Here is a 22,800-nt window from a genome sequence, read left to right as displayed (position 1 = left end):
ATATTCCGTTAAATTGGACAGCGGTTGAGTTGGGTTGGTCACGCGAGAATTAAGTTGTGTTGTTTTTATGTAAATTTCTGTGGAAATATAACAAACGTGAAATCCAAACTAGTATTTATTTTTAATACCGTGATTATACATATTATTACAGCTGTAAAATTCAATATTATTTTTTCAGTAAATTTAAAAATGAAACGTTTTCATGGCAGATATAAAATAAAATAGGTACATAAAATATTTTAAAACAAATTTGTATTTTTACCTGGTTAAAGCTTTTCACACGTTATTAAGTCCATAAGATGGAATAAAGGTTATATTACCCACTAAACGTAGAAAGCGGTATTTTTATGGTAGCAATCAAGATTTAAACATTTTCTAATTGAATTACATAATCAAATTAACATATTTCATCTAAGGTTTATTTTGTTCCTATTTACCTTAAAATAAGAGGGTGGACTTGTAAATTTTCACTTGTAGTACATTTGAAAGCAATTTTATTCTGAGAAGTAAGTGGTGAGAAATAAAGGTTAGATATACGTATCGTGTCGTCGACCTAAACGGAGGGCTCGAAATGTAACGAGGGGCGTCGACGACGTCTCGACGCGCGAATTAAAAATGCAACTCGGAGTGGCGGCGTGTCCTTGACATTCGGGGCCCCACCGATAGGGAATAAGGTCAGTAAGTAAGCCGAGTCTCGGGTCAGGGCTCCCTGATCGTTGACCTAGGGGATTCCCAGTTTATCCTGCCATTTTCACCCGCCTCTCATGGCCTTTCCAACCGACGCCGGCTTCTCTCTCGCCTTCTTGCCTATCCATTACGTCACGAAAACCAGAGATACCAAAACATACGGGGTCTGGGTTTAAATTAAAAAGTGAGAGGCAAAATTTTTTAAATAATTTTATTTATTCAGCTTTATATAAGACGGTAGGAATATTAGCAATATCAGCAGATGCTTTTTCTTGAAATTCTTTTTTCTTTCGTAAATTATTCACATTTGGTATGAGCAGGTTTTTGTATCAGGCTGTGTAATTCTTACATTATTTACTTTAAAACCTGCAGAGCTTTTTCTCAGCGGCAAGATTTTCAGGGCAAAGTTTTCTAATTTATCCCAGTTTCGTCACAGTTGCAAACAACTTTTCTAAGTCACTATTGGATACAAAATTGAAAAATATAATCTTGGTAGATTTTGCGGCAGAACTGTTCGTAGATACATGAATAATAAGTTCTTTATCCCATATGAAGATATAAAATTTTGTAATTAGCCGGTGCTCATTTGAAATTTATCGCAGCAAGGGTCTTGACACGGGTTTGCCTAAACTATGGCTCGGGGTAAACCACAAAATATACGGCATCCTCTACCTCCTTGTTTTTGGCAGTACTTCTTGTTTTCCTGGGTTGGAGTGAATTAATGCCAACAAGTTGAGTCAATTGAGGTCCGAATAAACTGTTATATACCTACAAAACATTACATATCTTATGCCATCCCACATGGGTAGCATCTAGGGTTTGGATCAAATATCAGTTTAATGAAATCCCTTACAAAGTTTATCTGGGAATTCAACAAAAATTAACAAAAACTGTTAACTTACAATCTCACAGAGATGTTTAGCATGTAATTTTACGTGGTCTAATTACAAATATATGTTGTTACATTTCAAAAAAACCATGGATCAAATGTTGCGAAGTTTAAACCAAGATTGTCCAAATTTATGACTATTCCACGGAATTGTTTAGAAATCAATTATGGCGTACAGCGTTCGTAAGCGAAGACTGAGGTTGCTACAACGAATGGTGTTCTTTGTAGATTTATTCGTGATGACCATGAATGCGGCTGGGGTATATCTATCATCCACAGATTTAAGGTTTAATTCATATTAGCTGATATTAAAATTGATGCCTATAATATTAATGATTTCTGCTTTTCTGACATAAACTCGGAATTGCTTCTATTATGTTTTCCTTCTATTTTGCCATTATCAAAGTTACTTTGTTCGTCATCTAACCTGTCAAACTCGCCTTAAATTTGTACGTTACTCTTTTGGTTTTCTTAGGGTGATAAAATTTCTGCTGGAAATGTTTAGGAATCGCTGGTTTATAAAGAGACTTGTTAGCTCGATCCTCGTCGCACCCTACGTTGATAGTAGAACAGTCCGTATTCGAGGCGGTTGCGACGGGGCGCTAGAACACAGCGGTAGGATTTTATCTGCAAGAGCGGAAAGCCCTCGAGTGATCGTTCCAGGATCCCGTTAAACCGCACTTGTTTCCCTTCCGGCCGTTCCAGAACTAACGCCGCAAAAAAAGGTGCTTGGGCCCCCACGTTTTCACTACGCGAGACGCGTCCATTCACTTTCTTCGTACTCCGGAGAAATGTCCAGTTCATTCATGGGAAATCCGAAGCGCCGCCGCCGTCGTCGTTGCCGTAGCTTTCTGCTGCCGGAGGCCGTCTATATTTACAACCTTATCCGGACCGACGCTACGCGTCGTTGCGTCTCGTCCACAAAGTGGGCCACTTTAACCTACCATAAAATCTTTCTCTCTTTTAAACCCATTCCTTTGAACGATCGAACGAAGATGATTTGCAGGTTTTGTTTTGCTTCGTGTTGTGCCTTTATTTTCTTTTTGTTTCTTTTAATTTTTTTTAACGATCCAACCTATTACTGAAGCGATTATAATGAAATCGTCTATCGTTGGCCACCCAGGAGGTAACCCAATATTTTATAACCGCGAATTATTTTACCAATTTATGGCTTGTTTATGATGATTACCACGAAATTTCGGATTAAAAATGTCAGGTTTAATGTTTTATTTAACTATTAATCCTTCTTCGATTTAATTATATTTTATAATAACCTTTTTATTGAATAAGAATTTTTACTTAAAAATAACCTAACGTATCTGATTAATACTGTGAGGTTAACCACAATCGGTAGTATTAAAGTCAGGAGATAATGTGTCATTAGAACCCACGCAAACAGAAACACTTACAGCTTATTCTTATCCACAAATATCTCTTTTAATATCATTAAATTAATACATATAACTTCTAGGAAATACTTAAATAAACATCATCAGTTATCAGATTTATATCTTTTAAGAAATTCATCACATTATATTCAGATAAACCTAAAAAGGAAATCGCCTCATTTACATGAGTAATATAAACCATACAAAGTCTGCATTTTAATTTTTATATGAATTAAGAGAATGCGTATCTATCTATGTATAAATCTTGCATATAATCGTTTTACGTTGCAACAATACAATTTGTAATTTACTGTTTTAATTTAATGTAATATTCTTAATGTAGCCTGTAATTAGTTGTGATTGTAAGGTCATATTGTTCATTATTTTTTCTTTCCCTGTGAAATTCCTGTAACTGCAATAATACAAAAGGTTAGATATCTTCTAGGATAACAATATCGCCCATTAACCTTTAGTCAGGATTTAGCTGTATAATTCTTAAGGTCGTTCGATTTCGTGACTTGGAATATCAAGAAAAAATAGTAACAATAAAGAAATAAGTATAAACGTGGAATATAATGAAGTTGTTAGCATCGAATGTAGATCTGTAGTTGTAGATAAAGTATTGGAAAAATATGCGATTTGACATACAAGGTTTAGCGAAATAAATTCAATCCAATAATTGCCAATCGAATGAAGCCGATTATATAAGTTTTATAGAACGCGCAGTTATGGCGACGTAATTTAATTTTATTACAACCGAGTTTTGTATCGAGTTGAAATCCAGTTTGTATTTATCAATTCCTCAATTGTCCGCCAGCATTTATTGGGATCAAAATTTCGAACGGCTAGCAAATTCAATTAAAAAATAAACAATATTTAACAAAATGGAATATAAATTGCTATTCCACATTTTATTTTACCTTTGATAAAACATCATTGAAGATATATAGCATATACGGTTTGATGTGGTGTTCGTATTTACATTTGAGTAATTTAAACATTATTTTAGAGGTGCATTTAATTTGAAATTGACTGTTTTTAAATAACTTTTTGTATTGGAGTTTATGGATATAAAAATATATACATAACGTTTTCCGCTTCTCGCCTAATTACGAAACTTACAATTAATAACACGTTGAAATAGCCAGGATTTGCATAAGTATGCCAGCTTGGTTATTTTAATTCAAAGCGGATTATAAATAACACGCAATTATCTGGTTCAATTAAACTGATTGGTTTGATATAATTATAATTTTACCGGTAGCATAAGCATTTGGTAATGGACATGGTAATAGTAATAGACATGTTTAAATTAATACCATCCAAATGAAATATTATTATGTTAACGGTACATAATGTATCTCACGTTTTGCATTACAAACATTACAGAATATATTTTTAACATGTACGTAAATATTTCCACTGTCCTTGCATACAACAACTTTTCTGTTTATTAAAGATCAACAATTACACAGTAAAACTGTACACAGATCGACGAGCTTACACAAGACTTAATGGAAAATTAATGGTTTAAATTTACGAACATGTAAACAAATTTAAACGTTTGCTAACTATTTTTTTGTAAATACAGAAAAGCAATTTAAATAATAAAAGTATTAAATCGTAAATATGTAAAAGATAAAACGAAAATACGATTCGAGGTGTCCGCAATTGTACGTGTGGTGAGAATAGAATAGAATCCGCTGTAAATTACTTCAGTGAACTGTATACTGGCCAATGACAGGTCGAAGTGGGGTAAATAAACGCATCATGTAGTTGCATGTAGAAGCTGAAGTAACGTCGACCCGGAGCACTTCTACCTTCGTAGTAGGATGCTGAAATATCGGTCAAGTGTGGGTTCAACAAATACATAAATCACATTTAAGGTCGTACGTGAAGAATCCAATCATGAACGTTTGTCATATATGAAGAGTAAAATAAATATATCAATTAGGATCAATTTTGTTGTTGCAATATATTATCAAAACATAAAACTCGTCAGGAGAATTTTAATAACAATTTTTAAATTAAAAACGTAATTAATTAAATCAATTCTATTAAAAAAGAGAGATTGAGAAAACAAAAAACTGGTTGGATGAGCAAAATTCCTTTGATGAGCCTTTAACAATATAAGGTATAAGGTAGAGGTTGCCGTATAATAGATTTCGTGACTTCTATGATGGCGTTATAACAACTACGAGCTGCGAAATCCGAAAAGTATCGTGCATTCCGGAAGTGTTAACTAAATTGATTGGGTTGGGTTGGCTTGGGTTGCGTTGGGTTGGGTTGGGTTGGGTTTGAATTGGATTGGGTTGGGTTGGGTTGAGTTGGGTTGAGTTGGGTTGCGTTGGAAGATACTGACGGAGAAGGAAGTGTGGAGAGGAGGACATACATCCCATATGTTGATATAAAAATGTATCAAAAATGTAATTTGTTTAAGTATTTCATAAAGCAAACTAGGGAATAAACAACGACTACTAACGAACGTCAAAGAAAAATTAATAATTATTAATTTACTCTCATATTTATCAAGTAAAAAGTGATTGATGATAGAAAGTAGAATAAACACAAAAATATTTTACGATCTGATTACCTCTAGTAATCAAATCATGTGGTAACCTAGTTTATTGTTACTTAACTCGACCATTCTGCGAACATCGCACGAGTGAAATTGAAGTCATTTTCTTATAAAAGAAGATGTCGTCCTAATTTATCCGCGCGCACGGTGAATAAAATTACGACGTCGAATTACTAAATTGCCCTTATTCGCAACCTTCGCCTAGATTCCTTGATGTATTGTTGTGCAAACGCGAATATGCATACAATTAAAGCGAGTACAGTTGCTTCGCATAACACAGAACAGCAACAAAGCTCTCTGTAGCGCCGTAATCCGCAAACAATATAAGTTTGCCATTACCGACCGGGCTTGCAACAATAACCTGTGCGTTAAAGTGCGAAGATGAGGTCATCTTCGATTGTTGTTTATTGATTGCCGTTGCTTGATTTATGCAAGGTTCCGGATCATTTATCTTTTACACACTTGGCTGAAACACTATTACTTTCTGGTTTATGAAATTGAAATGATTACTTTTCTAAACCTCAATTTTACGCATTTAACTGGCAGCTACTTGAAAGTCTTGTTCATGCGGTTTAAGAATTTTTACATTAGTTTAAGAGGTTTTCCGAACTTTTGGATAGAAGATTTATTAAAAAACTTTTCAAATTATCTTATAGTTATTTCGCGAGTTGGCATTCTAATATATCTCCATCGCTCAAACCCTTTCAAAACTCCTCTTGTGTGCAATCCAATCTTCCTGAAATATTTCTGGTTATTGCAACCTCCCAACTTTTTTTAGGTAATTAAGTTTTCTTAATGTTTAGAAATAAGTTATTATCTGTTAATACTTTCTTTTAATAGTCATAAATCGGTTTACACGTGGGCGGTGTTCTGGAGAAAGTTACAATGAATGTTGCGAAATAAGTAGTTATAAAATATATAAACAACTCAAACAGTCACGAATCGAAAGTTAACATAAAATGTACATATGCACGTTCGCATATTTCTCTAAGTTACGCAATTGTTTAATTACGTGAATAATGCGGTTAACTATTTTCCATTTGCAGTCTTTTATACGTGAAATTAAACTTTATGTTTTTAACACCTTTTTTGTTCTTTACCAATTTAGTTAATTTGTTACATCAATCGTATGTAAAAGATTCTTTCATCCGTATGAAAGTAGTATTTAAAAATTAAAGGATTTTTGCTGTATATCAGTTTGTGTTTCATAATTCTACTGGTTAAATAGATAACAAATGTAATTAACTTTACATGCTACATAAAATTGTTATTTTATGAAAGTAAAATATCTACTGCATAGTTTGTGTCGAAAAGTAATTATTCATTTCATTTATGACCGCATTTAAAAGTATAATATTTACGTAACGACCAATAAAGCTTGTGTAACCGTCGCTGTAACAGCAAAGAAAACTTAATACTTTTACGTTTATGGTCATTTTTATCCTTGCTTTCTATCGATATATTTACTATAAATGCCAATTAAAATACAGAAACGGCGATTTTTTTTAAATTACCGGATTGATTTATTAAACTTAAATCATTAACGTGAATTTCTTTAATAATTCTGTAGAGTGAAATTCCGCGCCATCGAAGTACTTTTAACGACCTTGTTGTTTTTCATTAAGTTGTTGTTTTTTTTTACTCGTCGCTAGTTAACTGTTAGATAGATAGGTGGTGCACAACTGGCCTAATGGGTATCGATAATTGCGTAAAAATTCCTGAAATAATCTTACGCGCAACAGTGGCAAGCGAGTATTCTAATCCATCGGGAGCAAAGTCGTAAATAAAATTTTAATACCGTACTCAACCTGATCGGTATTCCGCTGGAGACGGAAACCTTGATTAAATTCAGAGATATCGCGACGGCTTCCCCCTTATTTACGACTTACATGTGCTTATATTCTGTAAAAAGGACGAGGGACTCCATTAAATTTATGACCCCTTATAGGGAAAACAAAAGAAACGACATTATGCGGGGTTCTTGTCGGACAGAGGATTTCATCAGAGCTGAAATAGATTCTGATTCCCCAAAATAAAATATGAATAAATACCTTTCGCTTCAAAAACTAATTTCGTTTAATTTCACTTTACTTAGAGTTATGTAGTTGAATCCATATCCATGTATTTGTGTTGGTGGTTTGTTGTTGTAATACGGCAAACTTCCATACTTGTTTAATGAAAAATGATTTAAGCATCAGTGGGAAGCTTAACTTTATTACTTCTTGATTAAATCTGTTCATCTCGTCCTCTCTACCTACTCATTATCTTTGCTTCATCTCATTCACTTCACGCTTTTAAGATCTTAATCTTTAAACCTTTTATTATTACGTCTCGCCCGGATACGATACGTACTCATAGTCAGATAGTACCAATTTTCAAACAACGATTTGATCTATTATGCATTGCGTATACAGCATCAATTTTCTTTATAATCTATTGAATCCAACCGTGATCTTTGCCGTATTGATAACAATTTATTGTTGTTAGATGTACTCAAGATTAATTGGCTTCCACTTTATTAATTGACTGATATGTAAAGGCAGAAAACTTTCATTCTAATGTTATTAATCGTTATAATAAGCTATTTCTGCTTTGAGTTAGCGTCCTAGGTTATTACTCAGGCATAAATCTTTTTCATTATACCACTTCTGCCTTATGACGTTTGATTCTTGATCCATCTCTTGTAGTGCTATCTGGCAACATCCTGACTTTGTAGCTGTTTTTCCCATTTTTGTTGCCATTGATTTGATGATTAGGAGTCATCTCGTTTTCCATTGTCCTCCACTATTTCTGTTTCTGATTTTATCTCTTCTAGTCCTATTTAACACTTTCCTTAAATACTTGATTCCAACTCATACAAAAGCATAGATGTATGTTTGGACATTGCATTTATTCTTGCCTATTAAGATATGGTACTTTTGACAAATTTGCTTTATTCATCCTATGTCTAATCTCTTCTTCTATTCCTGCATCATTTCTGAGTGTGCAATTTGATGTAGATTTTTTTAATCATTACAGATTACATTTCTCATACTATATCCTGTATAAATCATTTTAAATTTCAAAAGAAATATATTTATTCTTATTCTTTCATATAAGCGAACCGATCGATAATTTGTGTCCGACAATAAAACGGCGGTAATATTTTCATGTACGTTCATAATGCGTATTGCGTACACTTTCGTATTAATCTTGTAGCGTAAGAACAATATTCCCGGACTTAACATTCCCGGATTGTCGTCACGCAACGAAATCCGATTTATTAATCGCGCCCCGAAGTATAGCCGCGCGAATACATATCGACCACTCGGTATAATAAATGAGGACGGCATTATTGCTTCCCTATTGCGCGCCCGTCCCGTTCCTTTTTCATCGGACGTTCTGAATAAATATTGGTCCGTAATGAAATTCCATCGCCTCGTATTCCATGACATAAAGAGTAATAAACGGGGTGTAGAGAAGGTTTTCGTTTTTTGACGCTTAGTTACTGTCCGACATCGTTCTACGTTTCGAACCACCAAAAAACGTTTTGTTTACGTCACAAGAAAAATGCTGGTTTACTTAAAAGCGGTGGTAATTTTATTTAAAGAATAAGTTGGTCGTAAATTAAAAAATTATATATAAAAAGATGTTTTGGAAAGCAATCAAGGATAAAGATTTATTGATTATGGGCATAAAAACTTAATAAATGTAATTTTGTCATTTATAATTGAATGTAAATTTGATCGTCGAACCGTGAAAGTTGAGGTTTTTAATCGGTTTTCAGAAAGTTGATTCGGTTGCTTAAACACAACTTTTATTATTGTATTAATGTGATTTAAATTATCGTTGGGATTTAATTTTAAGGTTTATAATGTAATTTGTCATTTTTTGTTACGGTTCAAAATACTTTGCGAAGAGTCTTCTATAATAACGTAGGGGGAAGTCCCTAAGGTTTTCAGAAAATAAAATAAAAATTACTTCGACAAATGTAAGTTTAAAAAAAAAAAGTAAAATCAAAATAAATGGACAAAAATGCATACTTAGAACCATATGTTAAAGTTTGGTAACAAAAACTGCAATCACTGCAAGCGGCACCTAGTACCGGACATTTTCAAAACATCCTGCATCTATCGCATATATAGCTCTTTGAACACTTAGGGATGTCTGCACATTCTTCATGAGCCCACCCTCTATAGCTGGAGCACTCTATCCAGCCTTCGTTGTGGTCCTCTAAGCACACTACGCAAATAGTTCTTCCATTGTCAGATACTTCAGATAACGATTCCTTCTTTGCTTTTCCACTTTTTCGTTTGACTTTTATTCCTTTGGTTTGTTTCCCCTTCTCGCCTATTGTTAAATCTTTTTTCCCAATCTTTTCTTTTTTTCTTTAACATTCTTTTCATTCTCTTTTTCTTCAACGGCAATTTTGTACGGTGATGATGTCCTCCGAGCCGCTGATCGTTTTTTGGAAGCAGGGATAAATTATGGACAATATTTGGATCAAATTTCGTTGATTGCTTGGGTCTACTGATTGTTGGTTCGTGCATAGATCTTTTAGGAGTGTCTTTGAATTCTTCTAACACCAAATTGTTAAACAATTCTGCATCGCAGAAAGTTGATGAGTTACCAGCAAAGGCCAAATCAGTGGAATACACGGAAACTTCCCCGGTGCAACCTGGTGCGTTTGAGGAAATTAATGGCTCTTCTAGTGGAATAATAATCAAGGTCAGAAAATATATGTCTATTGAATGGGTGAATTCCTGTACATTTGAACCCAGAGATCGCAATATCTATTCGAGCTACTTTTGTGAATGCTTCATTGACCAGACCAGCAATATCGTAGTCGGTTATCCGAGCTCCATCATTTGCTCTGATTTACATCTCGCATCGTTGGTTGTAGATAGTCTTAAATGGCTTCATGAATGTTCTGTTTAGTGGTTGTAGTTTATGGCTGGAGCATTAATCATGAGCCGATCATTCATCCTTTGCCTAAGAAATACAAAAAATGACGGTATGCAGTGGCCATTAACACTCATGCAAAACAAAACTGTTATATTTTTGCCCCTTTCAGCAGAAGTAAGCTTTCCTACTTGACGTACAGCCTTCAGAGCAAGAACTTTTTGATGTTTATACACGCAGCTCACTCCAGTTTCATCACAGTTATAAATATTGGAAGGTTGAAATTTGTATTGTGTCATCAGTTTTTCCAAGTTATCATAACAAAGATCTACTTGTGGTTTGTTAAACCCTACGGCTCGCATGATGCTTCGATTCAGGTGTTCTAAGCGATATATCTGGATGCCTTTGCATGATATCGTAGTAAAAGTGCTTCTCTTAAACTCTTCCTCTAAAAACAACAATCGATTACTCCCATTGTGGTCTTTTGCGTCACTGACAAACCGCGTCTCACAATCATGTATCACTTCTTTCCACTGCACCCCCTTTACCCGTTTTTGAATGAACACGTTACGACTTGTCGAAATATTACGAGTGACTGGTATAGATTAGGTATGGGAGTTCCCCCTACCTAATTTTGATTTTAACCTATTTAATTGACATGATATAGTATAAGCCACCACACTAATGAAAGGTTTTGATTTTCATCTTTAACTGTTCACATAGTATCATATAGCGTATTATTACCCAGTTTGAAATGGTAACTTTATAATGACTAAGTGAAAACTTCACGGTATTCATATTAGAAGATTTATGCACCCTATTAACTAGCTGTGGAAAAAAACATTGAAAACGTACTCTGTTATTACGATCATAAAACCATAGTAATAAACGAATGGCCTGAATGTACACGTTCACTCGTAAATATTGCAAATCCCTAATCTTCACCGTCTGTGATTCGGTTTGCATGTATAATTCCATCATGTGTGATTTAAAGTTGGCTTTTATTTTTAGTTTAACATTTTTTTTATACACCTTTCTCGTTTATTATTATAGATACACGTTCGTCGCTAAATTCGTATGGAGCCGTGTAATCCTCGTTCAAAATTATACGGCATTTAATTTATTGTAAACGGCTTACAGCAGGAGGGGTTGGAATATTATTGAATATGCAAATTACAGTATTGCATGTCTATCACCGACTCAATAAACTACAAAACTGTTTTGAATTTATACATTCTGTAATTTGTATATTGATTACGATATTAAATTCATATATTATTCACGGTATGCTTTGTTGACATTTATATGGCGTTATTGATTAAATTTCTATTGCGCATCAATTATATAACCTCTAAAATATGTATATAGATTCATCCGTTTTGAGGGACGTTTCCATTGCAATTATCGAGTTGTCTCGATTGGAGAGAGCTAAATTGAAACGGTTGATGTTTGTCCCATCGTTCGATACGTGACAGCTTCGGGTACCACCACTTTAAAGCGTTCGACAAAAGTATGTTTGTTTAACCTGGAAGAGGTACTACAACAACGTATTGTATCTCGTCTGTCAAACATACTGTTGAGCTGTCCGTTTGGAATTCAAATAACCGACATGAGAACGTTAGTTATGGGTGGCTCACAATGAAATTTATTAATGAAAATCATGTTTATTTAAAAACAACAGATGAATCTCGTGGACCCTTTTCATTTACATAAATCCATAACCCACGTTTTACCTGTTTAATAATGTATAATATTTCTTAGTCGCGAGGCGTAAATATTATTTCTTTTTCGTGTCAAAGGTTCACCTGTAAATCGTTTCAATTCAATATTTCTTCCTGGTTCTTTCAATTTACACCGGCGCGGCCGGGAGCCCCACCGCGAAAACGATTTAATCGGTTTACGATCCAATAAACTACCATTTGAATGGCGACTAGAGTTTTTTCATCTATTAGAGCCATTGTCTGACCGTGGCCAACGCCGCATTACCGCAATAACCGATTGCGAAGGTATTATCTTTCAGACTGAAAATCTATAAGAGACCGCAACAGTTCACCGCACCAGACAATTCGATTTGTTTGACGTTAGGCACGGTTTGTTTTATTGACGGTCGCGGAGTTTAAGTCAATACGATGAAATGAAAATGAGTTAATAATATACATTCTCTAACACCACTTCTCAAACATTTTCATAATTACACTCTGACTCACAAACTGAATAAACATGATAAATCTTTATTACAAAATTCATTAAGACGTATACGAGCAATATTTCTTTTTTAGATTAATTTAGTACGTGTCGAATTTTGGTGCACACAATCCGATTAAAAACGAAAGCCGTTTTGATGCGTTTGTACATGAGGTTTAACACGAATTTGTTTCCCGTTCCTTTTCCATTTCAATAACATTTAATTGAAGAAATTACTACTTTTTACGAAAGTTTGTTATTGCCAGTTTTTTTTTTCTTGAGATCTTGTCGGTAAAGAAATTTCGAGAACTTCTTATATACAACAAAGTTTAGACAAACTAGAAGAAAATCAGGCTTTGGAAATTTCTGTTTTCTTTTTTAATTTTATATTGAGGAATCATTAATACATCCATCATATTGAAGATTCTAAACGAAATTGCAGAAATTCAAAACACTATAACGTGCATGTTGAAAATCCGAGATGGTTGCGTGAAGTAGAACATCAACGACCTTGGTCAGTTAAAGTTTGGTGTAGCATAATGGGTGATAAATTGATCGGTCTATACTTTATTGGTGGTATGCTGAATGGGGAGAAGTACCAAAATTTTTTAGATGACGTCTTACCAACGTTACTTGTAGATTTGAGCAGGAAAGAAAGACAAAATATGTGGCTGCAAAATGATGGGTGTCCAGCACATTTTTCACATATTGCATGTGAAGCTTTAGATCGGGATTATGCTGGGCGATGGATTGGAAGGGGAGGTCAAATTTCCTGACTTGATTTAACACCTCTTGATTTTTTTTTTGTGGGGCGTCATGTTTATCGCGAAGTACCGACTACGCCAGAAAACATGAAAGAGCGGATAAGAAATACATGAAGAAATAGTAGCCAAGAAAGCCTTTTAAGAAGTAAAGAAAGTTTTAGTAGAAAGTTTAATAAATGTATTGGGGAAATATTTGGACATTTATTATAGGGTGCGTTTCAAATTCAATATCGTTTACTTTACGATATGAGATTGGATTATTTTTAATGTGTTATAGACTATTCTAGAATAAAAGTCAACATATTCAATTCAGAGAATTAGGCTCTTCAAGATTCAGCAAAACGCAAACCAGTCATAACTCTCAAACATCTTTTCTGCTTTCGAAAAGCCTGGGCAGCGTGAGCAGAAATATTGCAAAAACTTCTTGAGCAACTTCACCGCAAAAGTTTTCCACGTTAGCTTGGAATAAACTGGTATTTCCCTCATGATTATTAGAATTCTTATTTCTTGATTTTTAATACTTTTGAATAAGAACCTTGCTATTAATATAATAAATAGATCGAAAATGTGAATGTTTGATTACTTTTAATATTTACCGTTTGTACATTGTGACATTTCTATACGTGATGTGGTTCCAAAACAGTTACATTCGCAAAATGGAATACTACATTTCCATTGATTTCGTCTTTAAATTCGTCCGTAATAAGATGTCCGTACTGACGTATACCATATTCCATCTTGACGCTTATCCGGTATTACAACTGCCTTAATTGACACCTCGGACTGAATTCTGATCGACGATTGCAATTCGCTTCGTATTTGACAGATGAAAACTATTAAGGTCAACTTGGGACGGAGGAACGGAATCCCGTTTAAACCGTTAACTTCGCTCCCCGAGATAATATATCTAATATACGATCTTTATTATATCAATTAAAATAAATTAGATGTTGGTTGCTTCTTTTTTTAACAAGGATTTAATTAATTGTTGAATTGAAACAATTTAGGTTTATGGCAATCGTAGAAATTAATTTACAGTGAGTTATAAATAGTGTATTCGACCTGGTTGTTATCGCATCAACAAGAAGAGAAATATATATTTATGAGGTTATCCGATTTGTATACAAGTTTAATAAAGGAATAACCAATTCATCCTCTATGAATAAAGCATGAACAGTTATTCCAAACATAACTTTCTAATGACATCACTTTGCCTTTATTCCAGAATGGAAACGCATGAATAAATAACAGAATTTTGAAAAGGCTTTTTTTGCTAAAGAAAAATCGACCGATTGGTTGAGTGCTGGGTCTTCTTTAGCATATGTGTATGTATATTTTTATTTTAAACGGAACGGGAACGCGAGAGATTGCGTCTCAAATAACGCCGCCCGCCGCCCCAACGATGTAAAGTAATATCTCCGATATTCCGGTAAAAATTCGGAACGCAATAACTTACGTATTTCATTTAAATATTAAATTCCTGGATATTACGTCTAGACAAATGCCCGTTATGAAATATTGCCCTTGTATCAGATATACGTAAGTTTCGGGACAAAAATTCGAAAAGGTACCAGGGCCACTGAATATTCGACGACGACTCATATTCGATTGGAGCGTCAATTTGCAGTAACTCAGGCTTTTTATCGGTTTCGTTTCAAACTGGAACTCCAGGGAATACTTCTCTCTTAACTGCAGATAAGATACTTTATACTGGAAAAACTAAGTGAGAAACTATAATGATACAATATAGAAGTCGTTGTCAGATTCAATTAAAATAAAATACAATAAATATGATTAACAAGAAGAGATGCTGATTTGCAAAAAAACAAGAATACCTACACATAAAATTGCAAATAGGGAAAATGAAAAAATATTGAGAAACTCCCAACAAAGTTCGCAGGGAAATAATGCAAAGTAAATAGAGCAAAGTTGTGAGCGCTGCTGTAAATGTATTCGGCTGCGAATATAAATCATTATTTATTTTGCGAATGTTTGAATTTAAATCGTACCCTTCTTGTAGCAACACGGGAATACTATTAGGTACATAAATTTTAATTAGTGCTCGGAGATGAAAAGGGGCGGTTTCGTTTACGTAAAATGCTGCTACTTGTTTTAGTGATTCAACAATCCCATAAACTCTACAATTTTGCTAACAAACTTTCGATGCTTGTTAAAATATCTACGTTGAAGCTTGTTGAGCTCGCGTTGTCAGCAGATTAATTACACGGATAACAACTCGGAAAACAGTTCTAGTCTACACGTACAGATAAATAACTTTTCCACATCATTTTTTTTTCACTTAGATCTATACGCGTATCTATGTGTGACACACCCGTACGGCGGATGCCTTTGGGTTCGATATTATAGATTGCCAATCACGAACAACCGCAGTACGGCCAAAATAATTCAATTTCTCCGATGTTAGACATGGTTTTTTAATTGTTTCAATACAACTTTATCGCCGCAACGAGTTGTAATGTTTCAATTTTGCGACCGTAGACGACTGGAACTGAAACCCTTTATGTCTGTCGTTGCGGGATAGACAGCTCCCCATCATCGCTTCTACTGTAATTGGAAGTACTGAATTTCTAAACTGATCGGTGGGACAAAAAATCGTTACCGAATTCAAGCCAGAAATACCGAAACGATGTTGTATATTGCTATTATAATTAACCATGTGAAATATTCGAGAGATTCTCGTCGAATGAATACCCCTAAATTACAAAACTATGGAGTATGGTATGGTTTAATTAAAACATCGACCCAACTTCCTCTTCGTTATATACTACACTAGAAACCTCATATATCTCGAAAGTTAAACATTCATTTACGAATTTAAATTAATTTATTTATTAACATAAATTAACAAAAAGTAATTTATTGATATTATAAAATAAACAGAAACTATAAGTTAAAAACGTACTTTTCGGTTAGGTCGAAACAATGATAAAATTACAAAAATGATAGAAATTGGCTCATCTTTATCATATAACACATTAGAAAATTTTAATGTTAATTAATTGAGCATATTCATGTTGTTAGTACTGTGGCGTAAAATTTTTTGGCAACTTGGTATTTTCTAGCTGAGCAACTGCTGCTGCTTCATTGGTAAAGGAATCTGTTTTGGTAGTACCTACTTCTAACTTAGGTTGATGATGCTTTAGGAAATCGGGTTCTGAGAAATTGTTCCATCATGGATCTACAATGCAAAACGTATACATTTATCATTGCATTATCTTTTGTTCTTTGAGCAAGTGCTATTGAGAGCATAAACTAATTGTGAATTATCTGTATCATAACATTACGCATATTTTGTAACAAGATATAGCAAAATCGATGTTCGAGTGATGTGTCAGAAGGCATTGACCCATATAATGCTAGTTTGGGAATTTTCCTTAAATGTATACAAGATAGAATGTATTAATATTATTGCTCATAAAACCTTTTGTGCTTCTTTCTTGCCACATTTTAATATTTCTGAACTGTATCCGTTGTATTCATTGTATATTTTGTATGCTGTCTGCTAGCAGAACATACCTTACTGAAGTTTTTGACATTAGCAATTCTCTGGCCATTCGATTTCAGAAATATTTCAAGTACATCATACTGTACCTGAATATATTATAGGTAGAAGACCACTGCGTATTTAACCATGATAGTGTAAGCTATCATTTAGATATTGTATTGTATTATTGGATATTGTATTATTGGGATCATGCATTATTGAAGAATAGTCATAAAGAAGAATATGATTCAAATGTACTAAGCTAAATTATTGAATTCATACATCATTTTAGAATTGCCATGATGAGCAGCATTACCTAAGCCCATTCGGTTGGTGTATATTTCAATCTGTAATCTGCGTTGAGTAAACCGGCTGGTCATCACTGTTCCTCATAATTTGTTTGCTTGGAAGGTGTGTCTGCATGAGGAGTGCCACCCAGGTTTACTAAAATCCATAAAAGTGTATCAGGTCGCCTAAGGAGGTAAGAAAAACACTAAACCTAATCCAATAATTTTTTTTTGCTTCTATATATAAAGATTGTTGTGGCATGATTATAAATTTTATCTTCTTTGTTGGACCAAAAAAAACAGTTCACTAAGACGTTTCCTTTTATGAAATGCTGATTCTGTTAGAAATCTGCTTGGAGATATCTCAGTCTGGAGAATTTAATTAATGCGATGGTATATGTTTTTCAGTGTTATTCCAAGATATTTTAATTGTTTATGGCTATGATCGAAACAAAACCGCATCTTCTATTCGAAGTCCAATTCGGCCGGTACGCAAAACATACGCATTTGCTGCAAGTATGTTTAAACAAATACGTTAATGCTTTTGCATAGCTACCGTATCAAAAATATTATATAAGTTTGCAGTATCTATAAATTTAATATAAACTGAATCGATTCGATGATGGGTCATTGACACACATGGAACATTGTGGAGACTTGTAATATAGCTCAATTTTATTGTAAAAAAATTCTTCTGTTAATTGAACATTTTGCAATTGTTATTTTTAATAGTACAATTACATTATTATTAGAATTGATCGTTTCAATTTGAATCTGAGTAATTAAGGAACTATTTGAAACGTAAACTCTATTAGAGTACGCGTTGTGGCAACGTCTCCGCAAACGCGCGTTTGACTTCATAATCCGTTCTCTCTGTTATTATAATTAATTTTACGTCTACCGTGCGTCGTCGTCGTATGAATACGGGACGTAATGAGGGGGGGGATTTCATTGTCCTAATTTGAAAGTCATGTTCCCAGCTGGGACCCGACTGTTGCTCTGTCCCGAATAATCTAAATTGACAATTTACAGTTTTAAAAGTATAATAACAGAATATAACTGTAAGTGTTTTTCATTCGAGCGAGCAATTTTATATGATTTACTGCCACACACAAAGTAAATAGAAAGGTTATGAAATGAAATGTTCTTTAAAAAAGGTATTAAATTAAAATACATAAGGATGTTAGATTTGGAATATAAATATGTATCAAAAATTTCAATTTACCTCTACATGTCATTATATCTATGTATTAATCCGATTAAAAATTCCTGGAAACCGCAACATTGTGTAATCGGCAATCCTAAATCCACCAACTCCATTAACGGATTCTATGTGAATTTTACTTCAAACGTATTCTGTATTTAATTGAGTTCACCGCAATATATTGCGCAATAAGTTTCAAATGTAAAATGAAAAGATGTTCAGTCAATTTCTCATTAACACCATCACCTGAGGCCGAAAGACTTTCTAAATATGTTTTTAGTTTGACTGACGTGTTAATTAACTGAAATTATGTTTTATGTAAATGTAAATTAGTTAAATTTCTTGTAAAACCATCAATGCGGTTTATTTAATTAAATTTAATTAAATAAACTAAATTTATTTATCGTAATTTTTTTATTGTTTCAGGATATCTCCGATTACGTTTACAGGATTTGATCTTAAAAGGTAAATTTTTGTTTTAAATCATCTAAAAGTTAGCTTTTTTGTATTATTTATACCATTTCTTTGAATCCAAACTAAAAATTTGTTTAAATATTAAATTTAAAGTTCTATTCAAATACTTATAAAAGGAATGTATAAAACTTTATCAAAGAGTTGAGTTTGGTTTAAGAGATTTAAAAAGTCCATATCTCGTGAAAATATAACCTCGGTAAAATATCGAACTTAAACTTTCGCGGAGTCTGTTGGGGACATTTTAATGGATTATTTAAAATAATGTGACCGTCGATTCCGGAAGTTTCCAAACATGGCAGGGCGCCCCGATAAATATCGTGATCTCACGAGATATATACTTATAAATTCTATAACGACAAATCCACCGAGGCGAGTGTGTGCCCCCAGTCCTTACTCAAAAGCACTCGCCACGCGAATAAATGTACGATTTGTCAACACCAAAAGAAAAAAAACTTTTCCACAAATTCCGAGAATAAGTTCTCGACAAATCAATACAATGTTCGGGGCCTTTTTATACAGAAGTTCTCGCGAAACTTTTCTTCCCGACGGAAATTTCCTTCTGTGCGATTTTGGCAAAACGCAAATCAATGTTTGTGCCTCCGGTGGCTTATTTGTGGGGAGGACGACCTGATTTATGGAAGGCGAAGGGGAAGTACAAACACACTTCGAACATTAGAACTTTCACCATATTTTATCTACTTAAGTTAACTTGTTTACTTTTATTCATAATATATAAGGAATTCTATTATAGGAGTAGACAGTTTTATCATGTCGAATAAATTTGAACTTAATATCGATTTTCAAGAATTTTCCTTGATAATATATTGTTTGTAAACAACATAATTTTCTCTCACAAAACGAAATCGATTACGCTAAACAGAAAAAGCAAAACAATTTATATATAGATATTTTTCAGGACATTTAATTAACAAAATCGACACCATCTGGACGTTCAAGATCTCCGCCCATAACATTAATTCAACGAGCACCGTGCCTCTGGAAAAGTACACCATTAGTGGAAAATGTTTCTTCGCAACGTCGCTAAATTGCATAGTGAAACGGCGCGTTAGGTGCCTCTGCCAGCAATAACATGATTGTCCGTTGTTTGCGAACGCTCGCGAAATTATCATAGGAATTGTTAACAGTATCGGCTGCAATTTCATGCATGAGATGCAATCCGAGGCGTCGCCGTACCGTCATCGGGGCGCCACCTCCGACCCCAAAACTTTTCGGCTGACTGGACGTTTATCCTCTTTCACACTTACAAAACGTTTTTGAAACTACATCGACACGATTAATATCAGCACGTAACATATTCAGCATATTTTAATATCAGCAAAAATGACCAACAAATATTATTTTTAATGCGTTTTTATTTTTATCAACTTGTTGCAAATTATAGAAGTCGTTAAACTAATTTGAATCGGTTTTAAATCTTTGTCGAGTTAATAGTGGTTTTATATAATGTTAATCGACCATTCTCACTTTTTGATTGGATATCCCAGCATGTTAGCGTTCCGTTAAGTTAATGTTACGCTAATCGAGTTTACAAAAGCACGCTTGCTTCACATAATGAAAACGTTAGAAGACAAGATTGCAAATTTCATGTTTTACTAGCAAAAAACGATATTTATAGTTGTGCAATGAGTGAAGTATTTTATCAGTATCTTAAACGTTTAGTTTCGACATATAGAAATTTTAATAAACCTTTCTAATGGATGTGTAGCACCGACCATCCATATCGAAATATAGGAGATGATTACTTGATATTGTGGCATTTAGGGTAAAAATATTGTACAAAGCAAACGCCTTATTAAAATCCTCAACGGACTAACTGATTAAAAACTGGTTCATGATCAAACAACGAGGCATCTGACTGATCAATGACTATCGATGATATATGTCAAGCGATCTTCGACAATGAGCTTACTTTTGCAGCAGTTCAGAATTTAGAAGCAAGAAGCTTGATTGATGGGTTTATGTCCAAACTGCTCAATTCCGCAGTTCCTCTCCGACCGAGACGATACCATACAACAAGCTGGGGTAATCACGAATTACCTTTGTGTATTCCAAAAGTTTCTCTTACGACTCAATTGTGAACTATATCCAACCTTTATTTTTGCATTTGATTTTGACACACTTTCTGGTATCTTTCCAACAATAATAGAGTTAAGAACAGTTTAAGTTATTTTGTAGAAATAGCATTGAATAGATCCTCTTGGTCCAAGATTTTGCCTTCCTATTCTTCCTGCTTGTGTAATATAGGATTAACATTATTTCTGTCTTAAAAGTTGAAATGTACTTTTTTACTATTGTTCCTGCACAAGTACTTTCAAATTGAATATTGCAAAACAAATTGCTTCCTTCGTCTAGAAAAAAAAAATGAAACCTTAAACGTTTTCCTTAAACCTAAACACACGTGTGCGTACATTGGTGTCCGAGTCAGAAACATTCACGGCCCCATTGGAACGAAATTTGAAATCTAAATCTCATTCTCTCGGGCCGCTGCAAAATCCATTTCGTTTTAACTTGACGTTCAAATTGAATGTTTTGTAGTAGCGCGCGGGGCGGCGGGCCGCGTCGCGGGGAGCCTCGCGGAGGGACGTTGGGGGGTTGGAGGTGGTGGCGTCGGCGGCGGCCGCCGCCGGTTCCGGAGGGGGTAAAAGTGCTCTTGATAAGCGTGATTTAGCAGCCCCGGGGATATTGATTTTTACGTCCCTCAACCCCTAACCCGCTCTCAGTTTTATATGTCTGTTTTCTTACTGTAATAGCTCGGTATGTTGCTGCGCGCGCCATGTCGAAATGAAGAGAAAACAGAGAGCGCGCGCGACGCGAAAGATCCAGGTTTCCATTGGCGTTGTATTTTCGGCGCACGCGACTCTCCCGACAGACAGAGACGAGGATAAAGAGAGACCTCCGACAACCGTCCCATAAGCAAATACGGCCATTATGCTTGATGTCATCGTACCAATTGCCGTCGTTATACAACTGCAAAACTCCATAATATCTAAGATTCTTTTAAAACTCATTCAAAACAATCTTAATGTATAATTAATTTTTAATCCAGTATTAAATAATGGGTTACAATTCTATTTTTCACCCCATCATAGAAAACTTTTGTTACCCTATAAAACGAAAGGGATGGTTCTAATTAAAAAACGCAACCCCTTTGTGGCAAGCTGAAACGACGTCGGCAAGTGGCTTATAAAAACTTCACCAACGCTGAGTATTATCTCCCATAGAATTGGGGTATAACCATTGAGGCAGAAATGATTTGCGTACTTTTAAAGTTAAACAAAATTAAATATAAACTCCTTTCTAATATTATCGTTTCAATTTTAAATTTATTTGAAAGTGATTTCTTTTTTTTTCTATTTTTAAGCATAATGTATATATCATGGGAAGACTTCAAAAGAAACATTGAAGAATTTACAACTTTATCAGACGAGATTAACGATAATTGGATTTTACATAAATCAGAAGAATTGCATCAATCATATCTAACAAAAAAAAAAGTAATTGAAGTTGAAAGCTTGGTAATCACTATAGAATACCATATTGCTTACAGCATATCTTATTCAACCCCAATTTTATGTTTGAACTGTTGGAGACAAGATGGGACTTTACTTTCAATGGAAGATTGTTGGAAAATATTAAATTTCGATGATTCCGATGACATGTACTCAACTCTAACTCAATTGGATCATCCAGTTTTGTTAAGACCATTCCTAACGTTGCATCCTTGCAAAACCGCCGAGTTGTTACAACGTATGTTCTTGAGTAGCAAAAACTTGGTAGTTTCATGGTTAAGCGCGATTGGACCATCTGTGAAATTAGACGTTGATTTGGCTTACGCAAGACTTACTTAGGCTTACAACGCGGGAGATGTTCCTATAATTGTATTTAGTGGAGTGTGAAATCACCTCGAATTTTATTTAATAAAACCTCGCCGAATTGGA

At 34.3% G+C, this 22,800-nt stretch overlaps 1 protein-coding gene across 7 annotated transcripts in view; it reads left to right on the top strand.

Annotated features, from left to right (window-relative positions):
- The window catches only part of LOC111427137 (Autophagy-related 10), a 127,380-nt gene extending 104,580 nt beyond the window's left edge, over window positions 1-22,800 (top strand). For 5 of the 7 annotated variants that reach the window (XM_023062126.2, XM_071194128.1, XM_071194131.1 and 2 more), the window contains 2 exons: window positions 18,794-18,832; window positions 22,224-22,800. In XM_023062126.2, coding sequence (XP_022917894.2) covers window positions 22,228-22,710 — 483 coding nt within the window. In that variant the 5' untranslated portion in view covers window positions 18,794-18,832; window positions 22,224-22,227 and the 3' untranslated portion in view covers window positions 22,711-22,800. Of the gene's footprint in view, window positions 1-10,173; window positions 10,250-17,171; window positions 17,358-18,793; window positions 18,833-22,223 lie in introns of those variants that run through there. The other 2 variants (XM_071194133.1, XM_071194132.1) reach the window with 2 other exon arrangements.

This window comes from Onthophagus taurus, chromosome 2, assembly GCF_036711975.1.
Source record: "Onthophagus taurus isolate NC chromosome 2, IU_Otau_3.0, whole genome shotgun sequence".
NCBI lineage: Eukaryota > Metazoa > Arthropoda > Insecta > Coleoptera > Scarabaeidae > Onthophagus > Onthophagus taurus.
The sequence above is the reverse complement of the archived record's forward strand: the minus strand, read 5'-3'. Positions and strand labels throughout refer to the sequence as shown.